Raw genomic sequence first — 27,900 nt, forward strand, 5'->3', positions numbered from 1 at the left:
ATCAGCCTAAGCCTCGCCTGAGGGGATATGAAGCAAGAAAGAGGAGAAATAAAGGTTTCCAGAGAAACACTCACCCCAGCAGGGAAAAAGAGATGATGGGAGAGTTGTCTTCTCCTGGTAGAGAAGGCAGGTTGTGCTGTACACTGGAGCTGCCAAGTCCCTGCGGCCGTCACCCTGGTCTTGCTGTGACATCCCAGCAAGGCAGAAATGATGGGGGATGCCCATGTGCGTGGTTTGTCGAGCCCTGGGGTTGGAGACAGGAGCTGTGACGAGCCGGGCAGGGGTGCCGGAGGTGCCTGGGGCTTCCCTGTGGGGTAAACCCGGGAGCAGGGCACAAACTAACGAGGTTTTGCAGAGACATTGGCCAAATGACCCCACTGTGCTGCCTGCAGGCACCTGGGCATCTTCAAACAGGCACAGGCCTGGTCCCGAGGGGCTCGGTCTCCCCTTGAAGTCCCCCGTACCTGTAGTACCAAGTGATAAGGGATGTAGGAAGACCTGATGGTCTCACAGGGAGCATCCCCTGTTCCCACGTCCCTTCCCCTGGGCAGAGCAGAGCAGCTGTTCCCTTCCCCAGCCCATCCCTATTCATCAGGGCTTGGGTTTCTCCGCTGTCCTTTCCTCTGCTGCAGGAGGACAGGGATGGTGGCTCTTGCCCCCTCCTCCTTGCCACCCCTTACCTGCGTGGGAACCACGAGGCTCAACATGAATTACGCCAGTACTGGGACAAGCTGTTCCAGCAAGAGAAAACACGTCAGCGAGGCCATGCCCTGGTCCTCAGGGACGTCAGCAGGTCCCAGAGGTGACTCCTCTTCCAGCCACATGTTGACATAGAAACCTCCTTTGCTCACCGCTGCCTTGTCCCTGTGATGCTGAGCTGCTCCCGCGGGGCTGGTTTGACATGGACCTGCTGGAGAGGGGCCAAAGGAGCCCCAGAAATGATCTGAGCCTGGAACAGCTCTGCTGGGGACAGGGGAGAGAGTTGGGGTGTTCAGCTGAGAAGAGAAGCTCCGGGGAGACCTTAGTGCAGCCTTTCTGGACTTAAAAGGGGCTGATCAGAAAGGTGGGGACAGACTTTTGAGCAGGGGCTGTTGTGATAGGACAAAGGGTGATGGTTTGAAACTAAAGGAGGGAGATTCAGGCTGGACATGAGGAAGGAATTGTTGCCCTGAGGGTGGTGAGAGCCTGGCCCAGGTTGGCCAGAGAGGTGGTGGATGAATCATCCCTGGAGACATCCCAGGCCAGGCTGGACGGGGCTCTGAGCACCCTGAGCTGCTGAAGATGTCCCAGGGGTGGCACTGGGGGAGCTGGGAAGGTCCTTTCCACCCATAATATTCTATGACCCTCAGAGCCTGGTGTGGGGCAGTTTGGGGGGCTGCATCTCCCCCAAACCCACCTGTCTCCTTGGTTGACCCTGCAGCAACATCTCCTATTGCTCCTGTAGTTGGAGGTCATTGCCGTGAGGCACTAAAGGCTTCAAGAGACTTGTCCCCGAGCAGAGCAGAAGCTCTGGGGTCTTGTCTGGGTTGGATGTACCATAGGGAACCAGCCCAGGGGGTCTCTTGTGCATGATGAGACCACCAAGTCCTGCTGAGGATGGCAGGTCCAACCAAGACCACACACAGGGACAACCCCTGGAGCAATGGAATGGGGCATTTACACCTCCCATGGTCATGGAAAACATTTCTCCCTCCAACACACCCCAATGCATTCGATATCGTAATAATAGACCATTTACAGTTGTTTATTTTAAGAAATGTACAAAGAAAAATGGCTTTAGCTCACAGAAATCCCGCTCTTTGACATCTTTTTTCCCATCACCAGCGACACGTACGTACAAGCAGCATCGATTGTGAACCACAATCCGGGCTGGAAACCGCTGTGCCACGGATGCGTCCCACGGGAACGGCTTCTAAAGCAGCTTGGAAATGAAAGCACGAGGCTACGGGACGAGCAGAGTGACCCCGACTCTGCCGCCCACCCGGCGACACGTGGGTGCAAACCAGCTCAGCACCGCATCCGTAACGGCTCGGCACCAAAACCAGCCCAAGGAAAAATATATATAATAATTATAATAATAATAATAATAAAAAAAGACAGACCTTTGGCTTCAAGAAGCAGCCCTTGTTTTAACTGGAAGACGTTTTGGTTCATGTTTGGTTTGATCTCAAGAGGTTTGATTTCCCCTCCTTTTGAAGGCAGAAAGCAACCCGGAGATGAACTCAGGGCCTTTTGCACATTTTTAAAAGTTTAATTTCCCTTTGCCCACCTGGGTAAAGAGGATTAAAACCTTTTCTCCCCTGGGAAAACCCTCCTGTGGTGGGGGGTTTGGTGGTGAGGACCTGCCTGGCCCCACCAGGCTCTGCAAAGACCCAGCACACGCACCAGCTCATCCCCACAGGAAGGATGCTCAGCCCCCCGATTTGGGGATTTACACCCCAGTGGGATCACTCATGGCATTAAAACCCCCTCAGTGCTGGGGGGCAATGGTATTTAAGGGACCCCATTGAAGCAGCAAATTGCACGGACTGTTCAAACACTCCAGTCCCCAGGGATGCGCCTCATTAATTAATTAACCAACAGCCCCCAGTGGGACATTTCCATTTGCTACGGGGCTTGAAAAAAAACCCCTAAAAGTGGTTTTGTTACAGGGATCGGGGATTTTTGGAGGAGGTTTTACAAACTCTACCTTTGTCCATTGCTTTCCTGCCACAAAATCTGGATGAAACAGGAAAACAGAGAAGAAGCTTGGATATAAATATAAACACCCTTTACATTTGTACCATAGAGACCTGAATGATTTATGATTCCAATGCATATTCAGAGACCTTTGAAACCTGATATTTAACCCTGAGAACATATCTGCAGATGCTTTGTTTTGGCTATGCAAACCAATATTTAAGACATAATTGCACTTTCTTTGTATATAACAAAAAAATAATTCATAAAGCTTATTCAAATATTCAAAAGAAAGGTGCTACTTTAAGACATTGGAGATATTTGTTCACAAAACCTTGTATGTTCTGTAATTATTCTTAATACTATTTCACATGGCTCATCTTCCACTGGCTACTTGGCTGCACTCTGGAAGAATAATATACAGGAAAATCTCTTAATTGTGAAATAACATTAATAAATAATTACTTTAAGTAAAAAGACAGACGTTCTCATTTGTTAATGTCTGAAAGACATCGTTACCACGATGAGATCATTTCAAAACTAAAATGTTTCTCCTTCGCCAACAACAGATAGATTTCACATTTAATTCTCATAATAAAAAGAATATTGAACTCTTTGCAAGTGCAGCGAGCTGTAAAACCCAAGATCAGTGAGATATCCTGCTTCAAAGTTAAGGTGTCTGCTTGAATTATCTGAAATTAGCTCAATATCTAAGATCTACTGATCCGTGTATGGAAGAGCTCTAGAAAAGGAGATATAAATAAAGTCTTTTCAGGCTGGGCAAGAGATGGAATCTTCTCCTTGTGTTATACCAGCGACTCCTTCACAACACGTTCCTTACCCCGTGTTTTTGCTTCGCCAGCAGCATCCTGAGTCTCTGAGCCAGCAACGGGTGCAAGACCAAAGGCAGGGGCTGTCCCCACGTCTGTCCCACTGTTCCCATAAATCTCCTGCATTTTGGTGGCGATCAGACCTTCCTTCTCGGGCGCGTCCTCCTTCAGGGCGTCCTCATCCTTGCTGTGCCGGTACATGTAGGACGCCTGCTTCACCGAGCGCCTCAGGAGGTACCTCCGGAAAGCCCTCTGGATTTTTGTGGCGCAGACCTCTTCATGTTTCCTCTTCAGAGTGGTGGTGATGGGTTCGTAGGAAACCTTGGAGGGGTTCGCGGCCATGAACTTCTCCTCCATGGTGGCCTTCAAGGCGTCCATCTCTCCCGAGTCTCCCAGCACCTCCTTAGTCAGGGCAAAGAGGATATCCAGGCAGTGGATTTTGTCCCCAGCAACCATTGGTAGATCCATGGTGATGAGCTTGATCTTGTTTGGCTTTGGAATTTTGAGTGGCTCCTGTAAGGTGTCTACAAAGTCAGACAAGGTGCTGTATGCGATAAACTGGGTGGCGTCTGGGTCAAACTTCTCCCAGGTCTCATAAAACATTTCGAAATCATCTTCACAAAGAGGTTCGCTGCTCTCCTCTGTGGCCACGTTGAAGTTCTCCAGGATGATGGCAATGTACATGTTCACCACGATGAGAAAGGAGATTATGATGTAGCTGCAGAAGAAGAAGATGCCGATGGATGGATTGCCACAGTCCCCTTTTATAGAACTGCCAGGGTTTTCCAGCTCAGGGTCGCAGTCGGGGGGACCGCTGTTCAGGATTGGGTTGAGGAGGCCATCCCATCCAGCTGATGTCGTGATCTGGAACAGGCAGATGATGCTGTTCCCAAAAGTTTCAAAGTTGAAGATATCATCGATCCCCGACTCCTTCTTTACGTAGGCAAAGTTGGACATCCCGAAGATGGAGTAGATGAACATGACGAGGAAAAGCAGGAGACCAATGTTGAACAGGGCAGGCAGGGACATCATCAGAGCAAACAGGAGGGTCCGAATGCCTTTTGCCCCCCGGATCAGCCGGAGGACACGGCCAATCCTTGCCAGCCTGATGACCCTGAAGAGGGTGGGTGATACGAAGTACTTCTCTATGATGTCCGAGAGGACGATACCTGTGAAGGGATGAAAAAGAGGTGAGTTTGCCATGCTCCACAGCCAATGTAGGGACGCGAGGTGGACCTAGTCCATCTGGTAGGTCTGGGGGGACACAGGCAGGTGAGGCCACCCCCAATGTCACACAACGCTCTGCTCTGCTGGTGGCAAAGGGGACGTGTTCCAAAACATCTCTGAGCACAGACCCAAAGGTTTAATACCGCCTGTTCTGTGTCAGCAGTGCAACTGCGCAACACAGAGACAAGGGCAACCCAGCACCAAGGAGTGGGACAGAATTCCAGCCCCTCACCCTGCATGGTGGCCTTACGTCTGTCTCATCCTGTTGGCTTGGCCCTGCTCGAAGGGTGGGTGTAAGAGGGTGGCCAGTGACAGCTTGCTGGCTGTGGACTGGCCAAACCATTTCCACCCTTTATTATCCTATGGGACCCCCGAGGAACCAGTGGAACCAGCAGGACTCACCTAAGATGGAGAGGATGACCACCACAAAGTCAAAGATGTTCCAGCCGATAGTGAAGTAGTAGTAGCGCAAGGCAAACATTTTGAGCACACACTCTCCAGTGAAGATGACAATGAAGACCAGGTTGATCTTGTAGAGAATAGATGTTTTGAGTTCGCTCTGATCATCTGTTTCCACCATCATGGTCACCATGTTAAGGCAAATCAGGATCATGATGGTTATGTCAAACACCTGCTTGGTAACAAAGTCAAACACCATCCCTTGAAACTTGTTCTGCCGTCAGGGTCATGTAGGTGATGATGGAGAACCAGAGGTGAGGTGGAAACATGGGACAGACACACACAAAACAAACACAACAGAAGAAGAAGAAGAAACTGTATTTTAAAAAGTGCAGGAAACCTCAGGTTTGTGGTCACTACACGTTTCATGGCCACGAAAGCTATGGAAGAAGAATACCCAGCACCTTGTGGGATGGAACCCTCCTCGTAACACCATGGCCGGGAGAAGTGGGCACAGGGGACAGTTGGTTTCTCATCACATCCACGGCTAATGCATCAGGGCAAAAATAAACACGCGGGAAAAGGCCTCGCTTGGCTGGGCTATCAAAACAAAACCTGTCCAAACTGCATGTGTATTGGTGATGTCTCCTCTAGGGGTGTTGAACACTGAGCTTTCCCTGAGTAACTCCCTCTGTGAGAATAGCTGAGACAGGAGAAAACCCTAATCCCTGAAAAAGGGATCCCCAACTTGTCCTTTACAGCAGACCCAGGGATGAAGAGCAGATCCAAAGGAGGTGGCCTGATGGGAACCTCTTCTGAAGCCCCAGCTTTTATCAAGGTCCTGTCTGAAAAGCAGCAATAGGGAGGCAGGATTTGGCTCCTTGCCCCGGTAAATGCTCTTCCCTGGAGCCGCCTCGTTCACTTTGGGGCAGCTGGTGGCTTGAAGTGCTCCCCATGCTGTACTCCAAGATGATGAACCCAACATACCGATGGCCTGGGGATGGGCTTCTGGGGTTTCTTGGAGCCAAGCTTCTTCATGGCGTTGTAATATTTCTTCTGCTCTTCCGTCATGAAGATGTCTTTGCCTCCAAAGTATAAAGGAAATCAGTTCTGTTAGTCTTGGGAACTCACCTCTTCCTACCAAACGTCTCTGACCGTGTTCCGTCCCACCAAGCCCCTCTGACCATGCTCCTTCCCACCAAGCACCTCCAGCCAAGCTTCTACCAGGTTTTGTGAAACCTGCTTCCTCCCTTCTTACCCTTTTTTTGCCCTTTTTCCCCTCCATCCCAGACCGGTGTCCCAGGATGCAGTAACAGCTGCAGGACTCAGAAAATACTTATCTTTTTCTTCTGCTGGTTGAAGTTGTCGATGATGACGCCGATGAAGAGGTTCAGGGTGAAGAAGGCACCGAAGATGATGAAGATGACAAAGTAGATGTACATGTAGAGGTTGATCTCATACTGTGGCTGCTCTTCAATCTGACCGGGAGAGATGGGAATTGTGAGAAAGTATGTCCCCAAGCAGCCCCAGATGAGGGGTCACTGTGTCCAGGCAAAGCTGTGGGGTGGCTGCTCCAAAACCTTTGGCAGATGTTGTGTGAGTTCAGTGGCAGCAGCCACGGGATGGGACATGCACATGAGACTGGCTGGGGGACAAGGATGTGCTGACCCCTAATCCCACAGCATAGGCAGGGGAACAGGAAAGGATGCACAGATGCAGTGATTTCAACGAGCAAACTTGTGTTTCTTCCCCAAAATCAGCTTTCCAAAGGCTGAAATATAGCCAGAAGTGAAAGGAGTTTCAATTTGTGCCACGCCAGCGCACGGGGGTGGCACAGCCTGGCAGCTCATCAAGGGACACCAATTAATCCTGTTCTATATCTGTTTGGAGGCATCCCAAGGTGTCACTACTGGCTTTCCCCACGTCGAGGAAAACTCTTGGCAGAAGAGGGTGGATTTTCTCCCAAAACAGCTCTGCCCCAGGTGTTTGGGGAGGCAGGAGCGCAAGCCACGTTCAAAAGGGCTTGGAAGCTGCACAGCTGCAGCTGGGCCAAGAGAAGTGGCTGTTTCTGATGCTAAAAAGGGCAATGAAACCAAAACATTCAGGCCCGTGGCTGTGGGGGACCGGCCCCCCTAGTGGGGCTCGTGCAAGCCTGCTTGGTCAGAGGAAGGTGGGACATTCCTCCTACTGCCTGGACTCATGGTGGTCTACACACATGGGGTGGTGCAGGGACACTTTTTGGGATGGATCACAGTAGGAACAGTCTCTGCAGAAAGCCCTTCAAAAACATTAATGTTTTTAATAATCCCTTTAACCCAAAGGTTAAATGCTGGCCGCTCTGTTTTAATAACTGTTTTATTGCTCGAGGTAAGCCAGGCCAGGTGTTTAAAAGACACATAGATGAGGTTCTCAGGGTTTAGTGCCAGTGTTGGGTTAACAGCTGGACTTGGTGATCCTGAGGGGCTTTTCCAACCAAAATTATTCACTGACAGCTACACAAGGGGTGATGGTTTTAAACCAAAGGAGGGAGATTCAGGCTGGACATGAGGAAGGAATTGTTGTCCCTGAGGGTGGTGAGAGCCTGGCGCAGGTTGGCCAGAGAGGTGGTGGATGAACCATCCCTGGAGACATCCCAGGCCAGGCTGGACGGGGCTCTGAGCACCCTGAGCTGGTGAAGATGTCCCTGTCATGGCAGGGGGGGCACTGGGGGAGCTGGGAACATCCCTTCAACCCAAACTTTTATGTTTGTGAGACATCCCTGCTTGTCCCCTCACCTCGCGCGAATCCACGGCAGCGTACATGATGTCCATCCAGCCCTTGAAGGTCGCCTGTGGGGACAGTGGAGAAGAACAGATTCAGTGGGGGGTATTTGGGGCGAGGAAAGGAGGATGATGGGTGCGTGTTTGTGGTTTTAGCTCTGAGGACACCTGCTCAGCCCAGAGTTACAGCTTCTCTGTGGGAACGGCAGGAGAGGGACCATGTGCTGAATCACAAGAAAAATGCCCTGATGCAGAGATACCAAGATTTGGACCTTCACACACAAGCTTCGTTCTGGGGCTGAAGTTGCCAGTGACTTCCCAAAATGCTGCTGCAAACCAGGCTGGGAAAAGGGGCAACCAACTCTTTTCTCCCCGGAAAATAAAGTGCTTTTTCCCCACGGCAGAGCTGTGCTGGGGCCGGCTGCTCCCAACTCGTGCCATCTCAACAGCTCTGACTCCTCTGTCACCGTATCTCCATCCTGGTGGCATGTGTGTGAGCACACCACATCTTTTACAGGCTTTTGCTGCTGATTTGTTAAACAAAAAGCCCGAACATCTTGTTTCCTGGACCTGATGGAACAACAAATATGAAGAGGAAGCTGAATTTCAAGCTGGTTAATCGATTTAGATTGTGCGCTCTGATTCTGCCACTGCAGGTTCCTGTGGATCTGATGAGAGGAACCCCAGCCCGCCCAAGAGCAGAGCCCACACCTTTATTCTTGTGAAAACTGCGGTGAGCAGTTTCCCTTCTGCTCGCCCGGCTCAGCTGTGGTGGGTGCAGCAGCAGCTCGACCGTGTTCGCCCACTGCCCTGCGGCGGACACACAACTTTTTCCAATCATCATCATCCCCATGCAAAACTCATGCAGACCATGATGAGAACAGACCTGACTTTTTGAACAGGTTGGGGGAAAAGAGAGTGCGTCCCCTCCTCCCTTCGGCATCCCCTGCTTTGCAGAGGAGTTCTCGCAGCTCCAGGTTTGGTGCTGCCTACACTATCCATACCAGCTCACTGGTGACCTTCCCCTCCCATCTTCTACCCTCTCACTTTACTTTTAGCTTTGCAGGTTGTTTTTTTGTGTTAAACACCCATTTCAGAGCTAAGAAGCAGCCAAGCGGCCCTGTCTGGGCACCAGGGCAGCGTCTCGCATCAGCCCTGATGCTAATCACACTGCTCTTCTATAGCAATCCATGTCTTGGAGGGACGGCAGCCGCTTTAGTACGTACCACCTGTAGCAAGGAGAGGTATCCCAAGCCCACGTTGTCAAAGTTGACCTTGACGTTGACCCATCTGACCTCGTTGGTGTGGAGGAGGGCCATGCAGTCGCTCTTGTTGTTGACCACGGTGATGTCGAAGAGCTCGCCCGTGGTGGTGTTGACGCATCGGTAGTACTTCCCCGCAAAGAGGTTCACCCCCATGATGCTGAATATCAGCCAGAAGATGAGGCAGACCAGCAGGACGTTCATGATGGAGGGGATGGCACCCAGCAAGGCATTCACCACCACCTGCAAGGGGAGAATAGACCTTGGAGGACCTGGGTAGGGAACCAGGCTGGCAATGATGTCTTCATGTCCCTGTGCCCCAGCAGCACCAAGTGGGTTCAAACTGGACGAAAGGTACCTTAGCATCCATCCCACCAATCTGGGTGGCCCTGAAAACCATTTTGGGATGGGTCCCCAATGGAGGTGACATCTAAATGGTGCCACGTTGCAAGGTCATGTCACAACCAGCAGCACCCAGGGGAGGCACCTACCCTCATGCCTTCAAATCTGGAGAGGGCGCGCAGTGGTCTCAGAGCCCTCAGTGTCCGCAGGGACTTGATGGCTCCCAGCTCGGAGTATCCCAGCCAGTTCGCTGTCAGGCTGATGATGGAAACCTGGAAGGAGCAGCCCAAGGGATTAGTGGTGTCTCAGACGGAAACACAACTGAACCACGTCCCTGCAGCTCTTGCCTGTCCCTCTTTCCCCAGCACTTCCTTGGGCTGGTGGTTATTGTTTTGTCTTGGGACACAGGGACTGCCATCGAGCCCTTGGGTCCCTGGTGACCTGGGACCTGGAAAATGTCCCTGTCTGTTGGGTATGAGACTGGAGGTGGCAGGGGACACAGAAATACTGCACAGGTGGGATAGTAAGTTGTGTTACAGAGCATTTGGGAGACCCTATTGCTCTTCACATCTCTACTGGGATCTGGGAGAACAGCATGGGCTTGTTCTTGGCTTGAGCATGAGACAGAAAGGGTTTGAAACGGTATCTGCAACCAGGGAAAGAATTGGCCGTTCCTGTGGAGAACCACTGTTTAGAGAAAAGGTCTAAGCCCTCATTCCACAGCCACCCTGTTGTCCTTTAAAATACAACATGGATTCTTTTGCAACACCCTGCTACAAACCCCTAATGCTCCCAAACTTCTCATCAGCCAACACTCACATCGACGATGAGGAAATCCAGCCAGCACCACGCGTTGGTGAAGTACACCTTGAAGCCATAGGCCACCCACTTGAGCAACATCTCGATGACAAAGATGTAGGAGAAGACCTTGTCGGCGTACTCCAGGATGGTGCGTATCACCTTGCGTTGTTCGATGTAGATGTCCTCAAAAGCCTGGAAGAGGTGTGGAGCTACGTGACAGTCATTCTTCCATTAGACCCGCTGCACAGCTCAATGCAGCCACATCCACCCCTGCGTTGTCCCTGCAGTACTAGGGCTTGGGGCACCCTGAAAATCCAAGAGCCCAGCTGCGGGTGGCATTTACTGATGTACCTGATCAACATGGGGTCTAACTCTTGTTTGCAAGTTCTTGTTGGCTGCGTAGAGTGGTGATTGACCCAAAGCAAAGCCTCACAGCAGCAAACTAGAAAGATGGGGACAGATGTTTGAGCAGGGCCTGTTGTGACAGGACAAGGGGTGATGGTTTGAAAGTAAAGGAGGGAGATTCAGGCTGGACATGAGGAAGGAATTGTTGTCCCTGAGGGTGGTGAGAGCCTGGCCCAGGTTGGCCAGAGAGGTGGTGGCTGAACCATCCCTGGAGACATCCCAGGCCAGGCTGGACGGGGCTCTGAGCACCCTGAGCTGGTGAAGATGTCCCTGCTCATGGCAGGGGGGCACTGGGGGAGCTGGGAAGATCCTTCAACACAAACCATTCTCATGATTCTATGATTAAGAGCAGAAGGGGTTGCATGAGTTGCATCCCCTTGAACCCATGGACCACAGCCCATGATGGAGGCTGGGGAGGTCTCCACAGCGGTGACTTTACCAACGCATGGCTCTTGGAGGACAAGGGGAAGATGTTTAAATCCCCTTGCAAGGCTGCACATTGGGTAGACCTGAGCCAATGGGGTTTTAAATCAAACATCTGCCTACAGCTGTGTTATTTCACACAGGAGACAACCATGCGATGCCCAAAGCCTCTGGTGCTGCTGCCTGGTCCTTACCCACATTCCTGGGCTCTCACCAAGCTGGAGAGCTGCTGCAGAGCAAACAGGACATGGCGAAAAGTGGGACCTACCAGCGCCCCACTGCTGAGGAGGATCATGAAGACGATGAAGGTCTCGAACCAGTCGTGCTCCACGATGCGGAAGCAGGTTTTCCGGATGTTCCACCAAACCTTCCCTCTGTCACTAGTGATGTCCACATAGAGGCAGGGACACCTCTTCACGCAGGCTGGGGATGGGACAAAGTGCTGGGGTTAGGACGTTTCCACCACCTATTCTTGGTTTTATTGTCATTTTAAGGCCTCTGAGGTGGAGTTTGGAGCAGGATCCTGCTGGGCATGCAAGAGGGGAGCCCCATGGGGACCAGCTCCTTGGTGGTACAGGAGGATCTGGAGTTCGGGCTGAGAGAAGCAAGTCTGGGGTTGCTATGCTGCAAGAATAACAACAAGGGGTAGGACAAGGAGCAATGGGTGCAAACTGGAACACAGGAGGTTCCACTTAAACATGAGAAGGAACTTGTTCCCGATGAGGGTGGCAGAGCCTGGCCCAGGCTGCCCAGGGGGGTTGTGGAGTCTCCTTCTGTGCAGACATTCCAACCCGCCTGGACACCTTCCTGTGTAACCTCATCTGGGTGTTCCTGCTCCATGGGGGGATTGCACTGGATGAGCTTTCCAGGGCCCTTCAACCCCTGACACTCTGGGATTCTGTGAAGAATTGGTTGGCAACGGCCCTTCCACACCCATGTCCCCCTGTCCCTGGGGTCCCCTGCCCTGCTCGGTCCCTCACCCTCGGTGAAGCACTCCTCGGGCTCGTTGCTCTCCTCTGCCTCTTCTGCCACCTCCTCCTCCTCCAGCAGCGGGGGCTTGTAATCCACAGTGCTGCACATGGACGATGCGTTGTCGCTGGAGAGGGGATTCTGCAAAGGGAGAGGAAGATTCATGCCAAGCTGCCCCACAGAAGAGACGCACCTAGGCTGCTTCCAGCCATGCTTCATCTCCTTGTGCCCCCAAAGAGACCAGGCAGTACTGAGGAGCCAGCTGGTGGGACCCCAGTGCTTGGAGACTGCTCCAAGTCTGTTTCTTATGAAAACACAGCCCAGAACAAAGCTGTTGAATTGTCTAGAGCTGCAGACCTTGGAGGATCGTTGGCTGAACAAGCGTGATGGGAGCGGCTGAGGGACCTGGGGGGTTCAGCTGGAGAACAGGAGCTGAGGGGAGACCTTCTGATCTCTGAACTGCCTGAAAGGAGCTTGGAGCCAGGGGGGTCGGGCTCTGCTCCCCAGGAACAAGCGCCAGGAGCAGAGGAAACGGCCTCAAGTTGCGCCAGGGGAGGTTGAGGTTGGATCTGGGAACAATTTCTTCCCCAAAGGGCTGTGGGGCATTGGAACAGGCTGCCCAGGGCAGTGCTGGAGTCACCAGCCCTGGAGGGTTGAACAGACGGACATGAGGTTCTCAGGACATGGGGCAGTGCCAGGGGTGGAGAAATGGTTGGACTCTATGATCTTAAAGGTCCTTTCCAACCAAAGTGATTCTGTGACATTGCCTTGAGGAGCAGGACACAGTGGCACAAGCTGTCAGCTGGTGGCTCTGCAGGAGCCCTGGGCTGGGGGATTAGAGACCTCGGCACAGAGCCAGGGAAATGACACATGGAAACCATCTGCCTCCAGGACAAATCTTGCAAAGGCATGAGGTGGAGACAAACCAGTACAGCCATCTCGGAGATGGGGAAAGATGCCCAGAGGTGCTCGGCAGGTTCATGTAACCCAAGAACTCTGTGCTGGTGCTCAGGGAAAGTCCTGTTGGATTGGTATGGAGATAACTGTGCTGGTAGGGCCTGTTGCAATAGGGTGATGGTTTGAAAGTGAAGGAGGGAGATTCAGGCTGGACATGAGGAAGGAATTGTTGTCCCTGAGGGTGGTGAGAGCCTGGCGCAGGTTGGCCAGAGAGGTGGTGGCTGAACCATCCCTGGAGACATCCCAGGCCAGGCTGGACGGGGCTCTGAGCACCCTGAGCTGGTGAAGATGTCCCTGTCATGGCAGGGGGGGCACTGGGGGAGCTGGGAACGTCCCTTCAACCCAAACTATTCTGTGATTCTATGCACCACAGCCCAGAGCACCTCAGGAGACATCACCGTGCCTGGCAGGACAGGTGTCTGAGCCAAAAACCCCCCAGGAAGAGCCCTGAGCTGTGGCAGTAGCTCTGCAGAGCCAAACACCAGCACTGCTGTTCCTGTCACCTCTTCACTGCTTTGCGGTGCAGAAGATAAATCATGCATAAGATGCAGAAGTACTTGAGAACAGCCACACTCCAACCATCAATTCAACCTGAAAAACATCTTTGCCTCGGAAAGGAGCTGCTGTGGAAGGGCAAGAGCATTTACCAGCATTTTATGAGCAGCCCATCAGGAGAAATCTCCCCGGTTTGCAACCGTGTCCCCAGCGCGATGCGGTGTGTCGGGCTTTGGCTCCATCTGGAGCTGATCGAGGGCATGTGAGCGCACCGAGCCAGCCGCGATCCGCCCCAAGGACCAGCTCAGGGCCCCCCTAATTAACACCGGATTTATAATTATCATTTCACGTCATGACTGCCAGCCCATTGCCCACCCTGCCTGTTGGGGCAGGGTTGTTGATGCACCCCCCTGCTTTGCACCTTGGTTGATGTTTAACTGAATTTAGCCACCAAAACCAGCAGTGAGGATGGGGTGAGCTGCTACTTGGCAGCTAAGAGATGCTATTTGCCCTCTTCACACGCCAAGCAGCCAGGGGTGGCTCTCAAAATATGATATTTATGCAGGGAACTTGACTTGTAGTAGGAAAAAATTGGGGAAAAATGCCAAATATCAGCCCTCCCGCAAAGGGGAAGGACAACAGCAAGTCCCCTCACTCCTTCCCTTGACCAAGGTGCTCCAGGCAGGTTTGTCCATTGTGAGGACAGCAAGCAGCATGTTTGCAATGGGTTACAGCCAGCCACAACCTCTCTGGCCATCTTCCTCCAGCAGTACCAACTGCTGAAAACACCCTGTTTTCACAGCTAAAAACATTATAAATAAATAACGAGGATTATCCCCTCTTCTTGCACTCACATCCCAAGCAAAGCTAGGTCCCTGTCACTGTGTGGAGCCACAAGGAGACTGCAGACAGGGGAGGAGGAGGAGGGTGGCTCTGGGGTTTTAGGAGTGCGGGTTCCATTTGCAGCTCTGCATCGGGCTCCTTGTGCAATCACAGACGGGCACTCGAAACCAGTTGTGTTTGCACCAAACTGCACCCTTCCTTCTGCCCCCACATGCTGCTCTGGGCTGGACCAGCTAGGACAGAGCTTAGAATCATAGAACAGTTTTAGTTGGAAGAGACCCTCAAGATCAAGTCCAACCATTCCCCATCCCTGGCACTGCCCCATGTCCTAAGAACCTCATGTCTGTCTGTCCAACCCTCCAGGGATGGTGACTCCAGCACTGCCCTGGGCAGCCTGTTCCAGTGCCCAACAGCCCTTTGGGGAATAAAGTATCCCCAAGATCCAATTTAAAGCTCTTGGGCAGAAATACTTGCCATCAATAGTCAGAATAAACCTCCACATCAAAGCTGGTCGTTTTTCATACACTTTCCAGATTGACGCAGTTGCTCCTCTCCACTGTCCGGCATTTCCCCAGGACCTCGGTGAAACCCCATTGTGAGAAGTATTTTCCCATCAGACTATCACCCTCCTTTTTATGTTCACTTGGGTCTGAGTTTCTTGTCTCACATTTCCCTGTCATCTCGACAGGCTGAGAGAGCTGGGGTGTTCAGAAGACAAGTACCAGGGAGACTTTAGCGCAGCCTTTTTGTACTTAAAAGTGGCCCATAAGAAAGCTGAGGACAGACTTTTGAGCAGGGCCTGTTGTGACAAGACAAGGGGTGATGGTTTGAAAGTAAAGGAGGGAGATTCAGGCTGGACATGAGGAAGGAATTGTTGTCCTGAGGGTGGTGAGAGCCTGGCCCAGGTTGGCCAGAGAGGGGGTGGCTGAACCATCCTGGAGACATCCCAGGCCAGGCTGGACGGGGCTCTGAGCAACCTGAGCTGGTGAAGATGTCCCTGTCATGGCAGAGGGGGCACTGGATGGGCTCTGAAGGTCCCTTCAACCCAAACTACTCTATGATTCTATGCCTCAGTGCTCTGGGAAGATCAGTCGGTGTCCCACAGCCTGGACAGTGCCCTCCATGCCTCAACATGGCAGTGCTGACATCATCTGTCTCCTCAGCTTTGGATCCAAGAAGCATCGCTTCATGTTCACTCGTGCTAAGCTCCTCCATCTGGTTTCATACCCTACCCGGCAATGCTTTCTGAGGCATTAGCGGTGGATCCAATGTTAGCGCTATCAGCAGATTTCCTGGCATCAGATTCCTCTGGAACATCTTTAACCCCACACTGAGTGCTTTGACCCTTGACTGTGGTGCTGTGGGTCTTCCTGGCATTAGCAATATCCCCAGAGCGTGACCCAAACCAGGCCAGACCCCTGCTTGGTTCAACACACACCCCTCCAGCTTACATTGGGAAATGTCACGTTGAAAATCCCGAAGTTTGGGCCATGCTGCACATTGCAGAAAAGCTAGAAATAACCCAAACCAGCATAACTCTTATGAGGAAGGGCTGAGAGAGCTGGAGCTGTTGAGCTGGAGAAGAGAAGCTGAGAGGGATCTGATCCATGGATCAATATCTCAGGGTGGGTGTCAGAGGATGGACCAGACTCTGTTCATGGTGCCCAGTGCCAGGGTGAGGGGCAACGGGCACAGACTGAAACACAGGAGGCTCCATCTGCACACAAGGACAAACTTCTTTCCTTTGCGGTGCCAGAGCCTGGCCCAGGCTGCCCAGAGCGGGTGTGGAGTCTCCTTCTCTGAGACATTCAAACCCCCTGGGATCCTGTGTGATCTGCTCTGGGACCCTGCGTGAGCAGGGCTGGGATCTACAGGGATCCCTTCAACACCAACCACCCTGTGATTCTGTGATAGTTCTTCGGGCAGCACAGCAAGAATGTGTCAATCCCACTTTTTGGGGTTGAACCTCTTCCATTTGCTTTTCTTACCTTGGCATCTTCAGTGTCGGACTGGGTGCTGGTCTCCTCGTAGAGGTCGGACTCCTCCGATGCGATAGGGACTTGCACCGTCAGGTTGGGGTTGTTAATGAAATTCATGTGGTCCAGTTCATCCATGAGATAATGCTCTTTGCCAGTGACTCTGTCCAGATACTCCGACTTGGGCTCCTGGCCCGTGTCCACGTGGTTCAGCACGGAGTTTTCTCTCTTACTGTGTTCTTGCTCTTCCTCTGGTGCCACCTTCTTCCCCTTCCACAGCCTGCGGAGCAGTGTGATGATAGAGGTCTTCACAAAGTCGATCCCTCTGGTGATCCTGCCGATAGCGATCTGCAAATTGTTCATCTCTCCATCGTCGTCAGACGCTGCCAGGCTGTCGGCGCTGAAGGAGCTCAGCAGCAAAGCTAAGAAGAGGTTCAGCACCTGGAGGGGACAAAAGCAAATACCAGCGGTGGCATCTGGCACCAACATCGTCCCCATAGGCTGGAGCAGCAGAGGCCAGTCATGGCCATGGAGAAGACCTTACATTGAGCATGTAATGGGACTCCTCCCATCGCCCAGCTCTGGGGGCTGCAGAGATGCCAATCCTTCTCCTGGAGAACATGGTCCTCCTCACTCCTCCCTGGGCTGTGATACCTCAGTGTCACCCCCGGTAATGGGTCCTGCTGATCCGTTTACAAACAATGCCAGTCACTGCTTCGTCCCCTCTCAAGTCACCTCACCTGTGGGTCCATCAGCATGTCCCTCCCTTCGCTGTCTTGGAGCTCTTGGCCTGGCTGGTCCCCACGTGTGACTCCCCAAAGCCTGTGGTGCTTCTCCCCACCACCCAGAGGATGCAACTCAGCTCCATCCCTTCTCTTCCTAGGGATAAACCTGCTTATTGTGCCCCCAGCTGCAACTCTTGGCTGGCTCTGGTAGCTCAAATGTCCTGAGGGTCTCCAAACCCCAGAGCCATGTAGGAGCCTCAGTCACATCCGTAACCACATCCCTTTCTACCAGAGACACTCTGCTCCCTGGAGAACAGAGTTTCATAGAGTAGTTTGGATTGAAGGGACCTTCAAAGTTCATCCAGTGCCCCCCCTGCCATGACAGGGACATCTTCGCCAGCTCAGGGTGCTCAGAGCCCCGTCCAGCCTGGCCTGGGATGTCTCCAGGGATGGTTCAGCCACCACCTCTCTGGCCAACCTGGGCCAGGCTCTCACCACCCTCAGGGCAACAATTCCTTCCTCATGTCCAGCCTGAATCTCCCCTCTTCTAGTTTCAAACCATTAATATAAAACCATTCATCTCAGCACAAGTCAGCTCATGGGATGCGGATGCTCTATATGGCTCCAGGCACAGGCTCTCTCCTTCTTCCCTCAGATCTTTCCTATTTCTCCATGCCCAGAACATGCCTGCACCCCTCCACAGCCTCTCCCAGCGCGGGTTGTCAGCTGCATTCCAGAACCCCGAGCAGGACAGGTTCTCCCCGGGGTACAGGAGCATCGCAGCACCCGGAGACGCTCCCGCTGGAGAGCGGCCGATGGGCCAGGCCCTCAGCTGTCGGTGTTTGTGCCTTTTAGTGCCAGCAGCGCATCTGAGAAGGGAATTAGCTGCTATTCAAGGTCACTGCTGTTTTCACATGGCTCATACCACATGACTTAAATCGCATCTTTAAATAAATCCCCACTATCCCATCAGTTTAATACTTAACTTTAAGTACCAATTACAGTTAAAGTTGCCATTGGGTGGTTTGGTTTTTTTTGGAGAGGAGTCGGTTACCTTGTCACCCGACTGACTTCCTCCCTTTTCCCTTAATAACCTCAAAGGAAATACTCAAAGTGTCACTAACGGTAAAGGACAACCGGCCGTCGCTTTATTCCTGCCGAGGGGAAGCGGGGAGAAACGCACCCCCCTGCAGCTGGGATGCTCTGGGGGCTGCTTGGGACAGGTTCCAGGGCTCGGAAATACCCACGACACAACCAGGAGAGCGTGGCAGAGAGGATGAAGAGGGCAGAGATGGCTCTGGGGGTTGTCGTGTACCATATTTCTCATATTAGCTTTAAATGAGCACCGTGCAGCAGCACAGAGACAGAAAGCTGGGGGGTGATCCCAGGAGGGCAGCCTGTGATACCACCAGTTGAAAATCACGCTGCTTATTGATGTGATCAGTATCTCAGGGTGGGGGTCAGAGGATGGACCAGATTCTGTTCGGTGGTGCCCAGCGCCAGGGTGAGGGGCAACGGGCACAGACTGAAGCACAGGAGGCTCCATCTGAACACGAGGAGGAACTTCTTCCCTTTGCGATGCCAGAGCCTGGCCCAGGCTGCCCAGAGCGGGTGTGGAGTCTCCTTCTCTGAGACATTCAAACCCCTGGGATCCTGTGTGATCTGCTCTGGGACCCTGCGTGAGCAGGTGGGGCTGGGGATCTACAGAGGTTCCCAAAACCCCAACTGTGCTGTGATTCTGGGCTCCCATATCACCTCCAGGATGGGTGGATGGACTGTCCTTCTCCAAAAACTTGCCTCCAGAAGAGGATAAGTTTCCAGACTCCCTTTTGGGCAGGGTCTCCAAGGAGCCCCAGCTGCGAGTCCCCATCTCTGAGCTCCTGTGCTCTCTGCAAACCATCCTGGAGCTGCTCCTGCTGCTCACAGGTGATTTTCAGCTTGATTCAGCATTGCAATTCAAATGAACGGTAAGGCAGTGTTACAAGCTGTTGCTGACTGCTGGGTGAGGGGCAGCCCAGGGGACATCAGTCTGCTCCCCACCTCGAGGAGATGTATCCACATCTGCCCAGCACAACCCATAGAATCATAGAACAGTTTGTGTTGAAGGGACCTTAAAGCTCCCCCAGTGCCCCCCCTGCCATGAGCAGGGACATCTTCACCAGCTCAGGTTGCTCAGAGCCCCGTCCAGCCTGGCCTGAGATGTCTCCAGGGATGGTTCAGCCACCACCTCTCTGGCCAACCTGGGCCAGGCTCTCACCACCCTTAGGGACAACAATTCCTTCCTCATGTCCAGCCTGAATCTCCCTCCTTTACTTTCAAACCATCACCCCTTGTCCTGTTGTAACAGACCCACCCCAGGACACCCCAGTGCGAGGTCCCCAACCAGTCCAGCTATGTTGGCCCCAAATACTTGACATGAGTCAGGGAAGCCAAACAGCACCCAAATCTCAACTTCCTTCCCCCAAAGTGGGACACTCCTGTCTGTCCTACCCTTGACCTGACACGTGGGGTGGTCTGGGTCTCCCCCAGGCTGTGGTCACCCCTATGGAGAGCAGGACTAGAGCAGCCACTCGTGCTGGGGAGGGAGGTGTCAGCAGCTCCCTTGGCAGATAGTTTTTCAAAGCAAATTCCAAAGGGCTTACACAACCCCGGCAAGTAATCGGAGCGATTCGGCAAGCCGCCGCGCTTCCCTCCCCTGCCTCGCTCCTTAAGAAGGGAGAGCAGGGCCCACGCAGGCTGGAAAACAAGCTTCAAAGCCGCCAGTGAGAGGGTTACCAAGTTTAGAAAGGATTTCATGCTCGCCTGGAACTCACAGACCTGCAGCGCAGGCAGCGAGCGGTTCGGGTTAGCGGGGAGGGCAATGGGCAGAGAGGAGGGTGACGGGGACCTGGGGGTCACCAGGGCTTGGGGGAAGGAGCTGAGTGTTGTCCTGCATCCCAGGGTGACACCAGGACTGTGGTGAGTGTTGGGGATGCTGGGGATCTGCAAAATCCTCGCAGGGGGTTCTGCTCCCAAAAGCACCCGGGATCGAAGGGCCAGGCCTGGGTGAGTGGGATATAACAACGTCTCCATCACTCTTCACAGGAGGGCGGGAAATCATAGAATAATTGAAACATTTTGTTTGGAGAAGACCCTCAAGATCATGGAGTTCAACCATAACCCACCCCTGGCACTGCCCCATGTCCCCGAGAACCTCATCTCCACCTGTTCAGCCCTCCAAGGATGGTGACTCCACCACACATCTATGACACCCATCCTGGTACCAGGATGGCAAATCAGTGTGTTGACTTCCTCCCTCTTCCATCCCTTTCTGTTGAGTTTTGGTGGAGATACCACCAGCACGGCACCATGCCTGCAGCCTCTCACTGGAAAGCCACATTGAGAAGGAAGAGTGGCTTGAAGATGAGCCCTCTTTTGTTCTACAGTTGTTCCCACATCTGTCTAAAACTCATTAAGTTTTCAGTGCCTCAGTTTCCCCATCTGTTCCTGATCCAATTTCAACTGAAGGTCCTCAGAAATTTCTCCCTACCTGGCTTTACACAGAGCTCAGCAGATCCCCACCGGCCACACAAAGAAAGGAGGTTGAGCCCTTGGCCTGTGCTCCTGTACATCTTCAACAAGACCATGTCCACAGGAGATAAGCCAAACTGGACAGCACTGGCCAGAGAGCAAGGGACAGAGGTGTCCCCACCCCACAACACCCTCCGTCCTTGCCCTTCCCCCTTTCATTGAAGGTCCACCCCAGCTCCAAGACTCACCACAAGGTTCCCGATGACCATGACCATCATGAAGACGATGAGGCACATGGTCTGGCCAGCCACCTCCATGCAGTCCCACATGGTCTCGATCCACTCCCCGCAGAGGATGCGAAAGACGATGAGGAAGGAGTGGAAGAAGTCGTGCATGTGCCAGCGGGGCAGCATGCAGTCGAGGGAGATCTTGCACACGCACTCCATGTAGCTCTTCCCAAAGAGCTGCATCCCCACCACGGCGAAGATGAAGACGATGATGGCCAGCACCAGCGTGAGGTTCCCCAGGGCACCTACTGAGTTGCCGATGATCTTGATGAGCATGTTGAGGGTGGGCCAGGACTTGGCGAGCTTGAAAACCCTCAGCTATGAGGAGCAAGGAGACAACGTGATGATTCACCTGGGGCTTTCGTTGCCACAAGGTGTCAGCAAGGCAGTGAAGCTGGGATTAGACCTTCACACAGCAATTTTATTAAGGCAGGAGGGATTAAACACCCAACTGCCTTGCAGAGAGCATAGACTCTGACTTCCCTAAACACTTAGCTCAACATTTAGTTGACACGTTGGTGACCATCATAAAAGAGGTTGGACAAGCCATTCTCCACCCTGGTGGCAATTCCATCCAAACCCCCATGGACATCTTGTCCCCATGGCACGTACCAAGCGAAAGGAGCGGAGCACAGAGAGCCCTTGAACATTGGCCAAGCCCAGCTCCACCAGGCTCAAGGTGACGATGATGCTGTCAAAGATGTTCCAGCCCTGCTGGAAATACTCATAGGGGTCCAAAGCGATGAGCTTCAGGACCATCTCTGCTGTGAAGATCCCCGTAAAGACCTGTGGGAAACAGCACCCTTGTCACTTTGTTTGAAGTCCAGAGCTGGGTGGGTAGCACCTCTTTTTTTGTTGTATTCTCAAGGAGTTTCATGCCATTACGTCCAGTCCCAGTTAGGAATAAGCTCTCCAGCTGCTGCCCAGTGTGGTTTGTGAAGCCAGGCTGGGAGTGCTGGTGACTGATTGCTTCTGGAGACACACAACAGTGCGTGTTGGCAGGCGGAAATTAAATGTAAGAGTTTTGTTGGCAAAGGGACCCCCCTTTGAGCGACTGCCGAACCACAGACATTGCCAGCACGGGGAACTGGGCTGCTACTGGGAATCCCCTGCCCCTCCCCAAGCCCTGTGAAAGCTGATCCAGCTTTTAGACGCTGCTCTTTTCCTGGGACTACAACGGCGCTGTGCATTATCACATTACTGTGAGCGGCATCAGCAATGTGACAATTAGCATCCTTGGTGCAATTTCATGACATGGCATGTGCAGAGGGAATGCAGTGACAAGTCTTGCTTGGTTGTGGATCATAGAATAGTTTGGGTTGAAGGGACGTTCCCAGCCCCCCCAGTGCCCCCCCCTGCCATGACAGGGACATCTTCAGCAGCTCAGGGTGCTCAGAGCCCCGTCCAGCCTGGCCTGGGATGTCTCCAGGGATGGTTCAGCCACCACCTCTCTGGCCAACCTGGGCCAGGCTCTCACCACCCTCAGGGGCAAAATCATTGAGATCATCGCACTGGGGCGCACAGGTCCATGTCACCACTGCACAGGGACACTTCTGCACCAGCATCCCAGAGGATGCTCCCTGGCATGTCCCTTTGTGTGCCCATCCATAAATGTCCCCTTTTCTGCTCCTGCTAGCCGATCCCTGGCACTGGGCTGTACATGCAGCCAGAAACGGCTGCTGGCCTGATGAAAAAGCTGGAGCCTCCTTTGCGGCGTGACCGTGCTCTGAGCAACAGCCGATTAATCCCCTTGTATTTCCTGAATGAAACCAGAGACAAAGCAGTTATGTGCTGAGCGTCATCCTGCCGGCCTGGGGCCCGGCCACCTGCATGTGTCACCCCAGTGCCTGTGCACCGGGAGGTCCCGGCAGGTGCTTGAACAGGGAAAGGTGGCAGATGGGGAGATCCAAGCTCTCTCATCCATTATCTGCAATTCCCAGAGCTACCTGGGGCCTCCTGGACTTGTCCCAACAGCAGATTCCATCCGCCTAAAAGACATTTACCCCCAGCTCCAAGCAGGAGCAGCCACAGCTGGTTGCCAAATATGCCCATGGAATCAGATTTGCAGGGATCTCACTGGGAAAAGTCCAGATTGTGCCAGGGGATGTTTAGATTGGATCTTGGGAGCAATTTCTTCCCCAAAGGGCTGTGGGGCATTGGAACAGGCTGCCCAGGGCAGTGCTAGAGTCACCATCCCTGAAGGGCTGGACAGACGGACATGAGGTTCTCAGGACATGGGGCAGTGCCAGGGGTGGGGGAACGTTTGGACTTGATCTTGAGGGGCTTTTCCAACCAAAACGTATCTATGATTCTATTATTATTATGCTTCCTACTAGCACTGTTGCCTACTGGTCCATGGGGACCTGTTTGCTCCCAGTCCCTGAACTGGCCCCTGCTCTGCCCCACAGACACTCAGCATCACAAGGACACTGCGGTGCCAGCCAGGGCTGCAGCAGCTTGTGCCTGACCCTGGGTTGCAACGTAGGAGGTGGCTCAGGAAAGCTCTGCAAGCCAGTTGCCACATCCACACCACCAACATGCACAAAACAAGAAGGCAGCTGCAGCAGAATGGGAGCAGGGGATGATAGATCCCACCCCCACCATCACCTCCCTTGATCTAAACCATCCTGGAACCCAACCCACCACAGAGATGCTGCGATCAAACCCCTCAAGCACTTTTTCAGTAGCTGGGAAGCGTTTCCAGACATTCATCCCTGCTGTTCAGGTGACACAATGACAGCAGAGGGGATCTGCCCACCAGGGTGGACGGTGGGGCTGCTGTGGCTCTGGACAGGGATGGATGGGACACCCATAGCTGCCTACCAGGTTCCCCACGGTCAGCACGTTCTCGAACTCCTCCGTCATGGGGTAATGCTCCATGGCCATGAAGAGCGTGTTGAGCACGATGCAGATGGTGATGCCCAAGTCCACGAAGGGGTCCATGACCACCAGCTTGACAAACTCCTTCAGTTTCACCCACGGAGGGCAGCAGTTCCAGACCAGGAACATGTGGGCAAATTTGTACCACCAGGATGGGCATTTCTGGTGAGCTTCCTCCAGCTCTGAGGGCAGGAAGGAAAAATGAGGTCAGTGTGGGGTTCTCCTGTCTTCCCATGGGTGGGCCAAGCGCTAAGCCACTAGAAGAGACCTCTCCTGAGGTCCTGAACCAGCCCTAGACTATCTAAGAGTTTAATAAGGGGGCTAAAAGGAGGAGCATGCCAAGGGATGTTGTAGACCATTCAACTCAGAGAGGGATGGGGCTCTCGGTCCACTCCTTCTCTCAGCACCTGGGCAGGATTTGGGGTGTCCTCACCATGTTGAGATTGCAGAGACATCCAGGGAACCACCCTCGTGAGTTTGGTGGCCATTCCCATGGAGGGCAGGGCTGAGAAACCCATTATTTCTGAGTCTACAGTACTTTTTGCTGCAGGTGAGACAGGAGCTCTTGGGAAGCCACTCAACAGCTCCCAGTTGACTCTGGAGACTGTTGTAATCAACTGCAATCCAATTCATTTGCGTGAGATATTGTATTATTGCCTCCAGGCATCACCTGCGTGAGTTGGATGAAGAGCTCTGAGCATCACTGAACCTGGATGGAGACCCCAGGTCCATGGTCACCCCTCACACGGGGCTGGAAATTTGGGATCAGCTGCTACCACTAGCATGTGCTGAGCTACCCAAGCCCACCAATGCACAATGGTTGAGCTGAAACAGTTGATACACAGTCCCCACCCAGCCCTGGGAAGGATGTACCTTCCACCGCGTTGGAGATGACGCTGACGGCGCTCCCCACCCTCTTCTCCAGGCCTGGCCCATCTTGGTTGCCCACAGTGAGGTGGTTGTGGTCTGATTTCTCCAGATCGTTGGTTTGGTTGAACTGGAAGGAGAGGAGGTCACAGGGGATAAATGAAGAGTGCTGGAGGGTGTTTGATGCGGTTAAAGATCGAGCAAGCAGAAAAGAGGGTCATGGTTTGGAGAGACCTGGGGGTGCAACATGGGAGCTGCAGGTGGGCTGCAGAAAGGCTTGTAGGGTCCACAACAAGCTGGGCACAAGTCTGACCCTGCACCGGGGTGTATAAGGGATGGCAGAGGGAGCCGAGCACGTACATCGATCACCGTAGCCTGGCGCTCCAGCACGACCTTGGGGACCACCTGCCCTTTGCCGTCTTTTGCCTTCTCCTGGTCGCTGTTCAGGTCCGAGTCACCTTCCTTCTCGGCCACTCCACTGGGCAGGGAACTGCTGCTGGATCGATGGTCCTGCAACTGCAGTGACCCATAGAGTCAGTTTGGGGTGAAGGGACGTTCCCAGCCCCCCCAGTGCCCCCCCTGCCATGAGCAGGGACATCTTGCCCAGCTCAGGGTGCTCAGAGCCCCGTCCAGCCTGGCCTGGGATGTCTCCAGGGATGGTTCAGCCACCACCTCTCTGGCCAACCTGGGCCAGGCTCTCACCACCCTCAGGACAACAATTCCTTCCTCATGTCCAGCCTGAATCTCCCTCCTTTAGTTTCAAACCATTGGCAGGATCACAGTGGGGTTTAGCAAACAGATTCCTGCAGAAATATTGAACTTGCAAGAACTTGCTTTTCACTTGCACACCCCACCTGTACTGAGCTCTCTTCTCAGCCATATTAGATCTGCTCAAATTTGATCAGGGATAATAATTCATAAGGACAAAGCTACACAAACCCTTTAATTCATGTCTTGCAGTAAATTTTAATCTTTGAAATGCACTTTCACCCCAAATGAGAAAGAAGCAAACTCGTCAAGGCTTTTGCTGAAAAGCAATGTGCAAGATTTTTGGACTTTCACTGAATTTGTCAATGTTTGGGTCAATTCTTTTTTCCCCCAAATATTTTATTAGGCTTTTATTTGCATATGCAATCATTTCATTATTTTTTCCTTTCCGACAGTGATATTAATATTTGAAGTTCACTGCACCTTCTGGTAGCACTAAGGATGCCACAGCAGAGCGGGAACCTCTCTGTTCCCACCACACACCAAGATGCAACACAATTTCCACACTCAGCTGCTGGATATTATTAATAAATGGATCCAAGTGCCCATTTCTGGTAGGTGCTTTGCCCTCGTTCTCAGCCCTCTGTCGTTTCCATTTCTCTAGGTGACAATAAACGAGTATCATCCCTTAATAAAGCCTTTGGGCAACTCACTGGTTAATTTGCTTGGGGAAACACCAGCCACAGCAGTGGCTTTGTGCTCAGCCCCAGCGTCCCCATCCCTTAGGCTAGGCTTGCTTAGGCCCATCCTGCAAACAGCAGCAGCCAGATAAGAGCATCGAGCCACTTCCTCGGAGGATGTTGTGGCTCAGCACTGATAAGCATCAAGAGACAGAGGTGCTAGAGAAAAGAAAACACTGTTTTGTGTCTGTGTGTGAGGAAGTTGGGCTCTTGCCCAGACTAACAGCGAGATTTGCAGGGATGTCTCCTGCCAACGTTGCTGACAAAGACCAGAATGATGATTAGAGAAGGAAAACGGCTGAGCAGCAGCATCAGACATCACAGAGGCTTCTGCCCACATTTTTAGAGGCATATTGTACTGAAAAAAGACTCCTCAAGGACCAGAAAGGGGCTAAAGTGACACCCTAGGAGTGCAGTGGAGCAAATGGGTGGAAATCAGGCATCACGCATTTTGACACTAGCTTGGAGAAATATCAGTGCAAACTCCAGTATCTGCTCATGCGTTGGGGGACAGCGGTGGGGCCAGACCCCAGGAGTTTTGCTTCAGGTCCTGCAAGGACACCCCGACCTCCTGGGCTGAGACACAGGGTCTCTTGAGCCCTCTCTGCTCTTCCCAATCTTGGCCTAAAGCAAATGTTTCACTAAAGAATTCCTCTTTGCTTCTTTTTGTTCCCCTGATCATAATCTCCCCGTACAGACTCTCTGCTGGGTTTCCTGCTCCTGATGTGCTACAGGAAGATATTTTGTGCCTTTTCTGCCTTGTTTCTCACCTCCTCCTTTTAAAGCAATACCGCAACTCCATCCTGCACCTCTCTGCTGCCTCCCAGTGCTCCCTGTGCTGGATTATGGATGTGGAAATTAAATCTTTTCAGCCTTTTCCTCTCCCCCGCCCCCAGGACAGTATCTCAACTTTTTGATTCAGCTGTGACCCCCCAAATAGTTACTCAATTATAGAATCACAGAATCATTTCTGTTGGAAGAGACCCTCAGGATCATCGAGTCCAACCACAACCCAACCCTAGCACTAAACCTTGTTCCTATCTTTGCTAACTACAGGCCAAATGGGGATTATTATTGGGTTTTACATAAATAAAGACACCACCATGCTTGTCGCTCCCTCCCCTTCTCTCCTCCTGTTTCCTCAGGTCCCTCATTTTGGCCTCCACACTTTCCACCAACCAACTTCTCTTGCTCCTCTTGGTGCTTCTTCAGCTGCTCCATGAGCTGCTGAAATTCCTCCTCCTTCTGCTGCTCCTCCAGCATCGTGGCATCATTTTGTTCTGCGTAAGCCATGGCCACCACGGCGAGAATGAGGTTGATGAGGTAGAAGGAACCGAGAAATATAACCACCACGAAGAAGATCATGTATGTTTTCCCCGCTGAACGCAGCGTCTGTGGGAAGAGGAGATACGGGTTGTCACATCAACTCAGCACAGTGTCAGTTTGAAGATGCTTCCCATGAAAGGGCACCATCCCATTTGTGGTAGGAGTACAAGATTTTAGAATCATCAAATCATTTTGGTTGGAAGATGATTGAGTCCAACTAACCCAACTCTGTCACTAAACCATGTCCCTAAGAACCTCATCAACGCATCTTTTGCTCCCATCTTCCCCAAGGGCTTGTCCTTGCCCAGGGGACCTTCCTGCAGTCCATGGCACTGGGTCAGGACTGGTGTGAAATGGCCAGATGTCTCAGCAAACCCAGCCACACTGCTCCGTGATGGGTGGTAGAGTTGGAGATGAGACCAATATTTCATCAGACACTCGCTTTGCTGTGACAGTGACTCATGTCTCTCAGCCCCCAACTTCTCAGGTC

The 27,900-nt window shown here is 52.7% G+C and overlaps 1 protein-coding gene across 1 annotated transcript in view; it reads right to left on the bottom strand.

Annotated features, from left to right (window-relative positions):
* Positions 1-3,485: 3,485 nt before the first annotated feature.
* Positions 3,486-27,900, bottom strand: part of SCN4A (sodium voltage-gated channel alpha subunit 4) — a gene marked incomplete at its 3' end in the record, with an annotated part of 33,000 nt that continues 8,585 nt past the window's right edge. The window contains exons 9-25 of the mRNA XM_080359964.1: positions 27,264-27,476; positions 24,997-25,152; positions 24,643-24,766; positions 23,713-23,951; positions 21,502-21,675; positions 20,851-21,207; positions 16,380-16,808; positions 12,108-12,237; positions 11,396-11,550; positions 10,318-10,491; positions 9,648-9,770; positions 9,121-9,399; positions 7,910-7,963; positions 6,472-6,613; positions 6,123-6,220; positions 5,139-5,409; positions 3,486-4,678 (exon numbers count right to left, since the gene is read on the bottom strand). Of these exons, the coding sequence (XP_080216090.1) occupies positions 3,486-4,678; positions 5,139-5,409; positions 6,123-6,220; positions 6,472-6,613; positions 7,910-7,963; positions 9,121-9,399; positions 9,648-9,770; positions 10,318-10,491; positions 11,396-11,550; positions 12,108-12,237; positions 16,380-16,808; positions 20,851-21,207; positions 21,502-21,675; positions 23,713-23,951; positions 24,643-24,766; positions 24,997-25,152; positions 27,264-27,476 (4,311 nt within the window). The remainder of the gene's footprint in view (positions 4,679-5,138; positions 5,410-6,122; positions 6,221-6,471; positions 6,614-7,909; positions 7,964-9,120; positions 9,400-9,647; positions 9,771-10,317; positions 10,492-11,395; positions 11,551-12,107; positions 12,238-16,379; positions 16,809-20,850; positions 21,208-21,501; positions 21,676-23,712; positions 23,952-24,642; positions 24,767-24,996; positions 25,153-27,263; positions 27,477-27,900) is intronic.

The sequence above is a fragment of the Nesoenas mayeri genome, assembly GCF_963082525.1.
Source record: "Nesoenas mayeri genome assembly, chromosome: 26".
NCBI lineage: Eukaryota > Metazoa > Chordata > Aves > Columbiformes > Columbidae > Nesoenas > Nesoenas mayeri.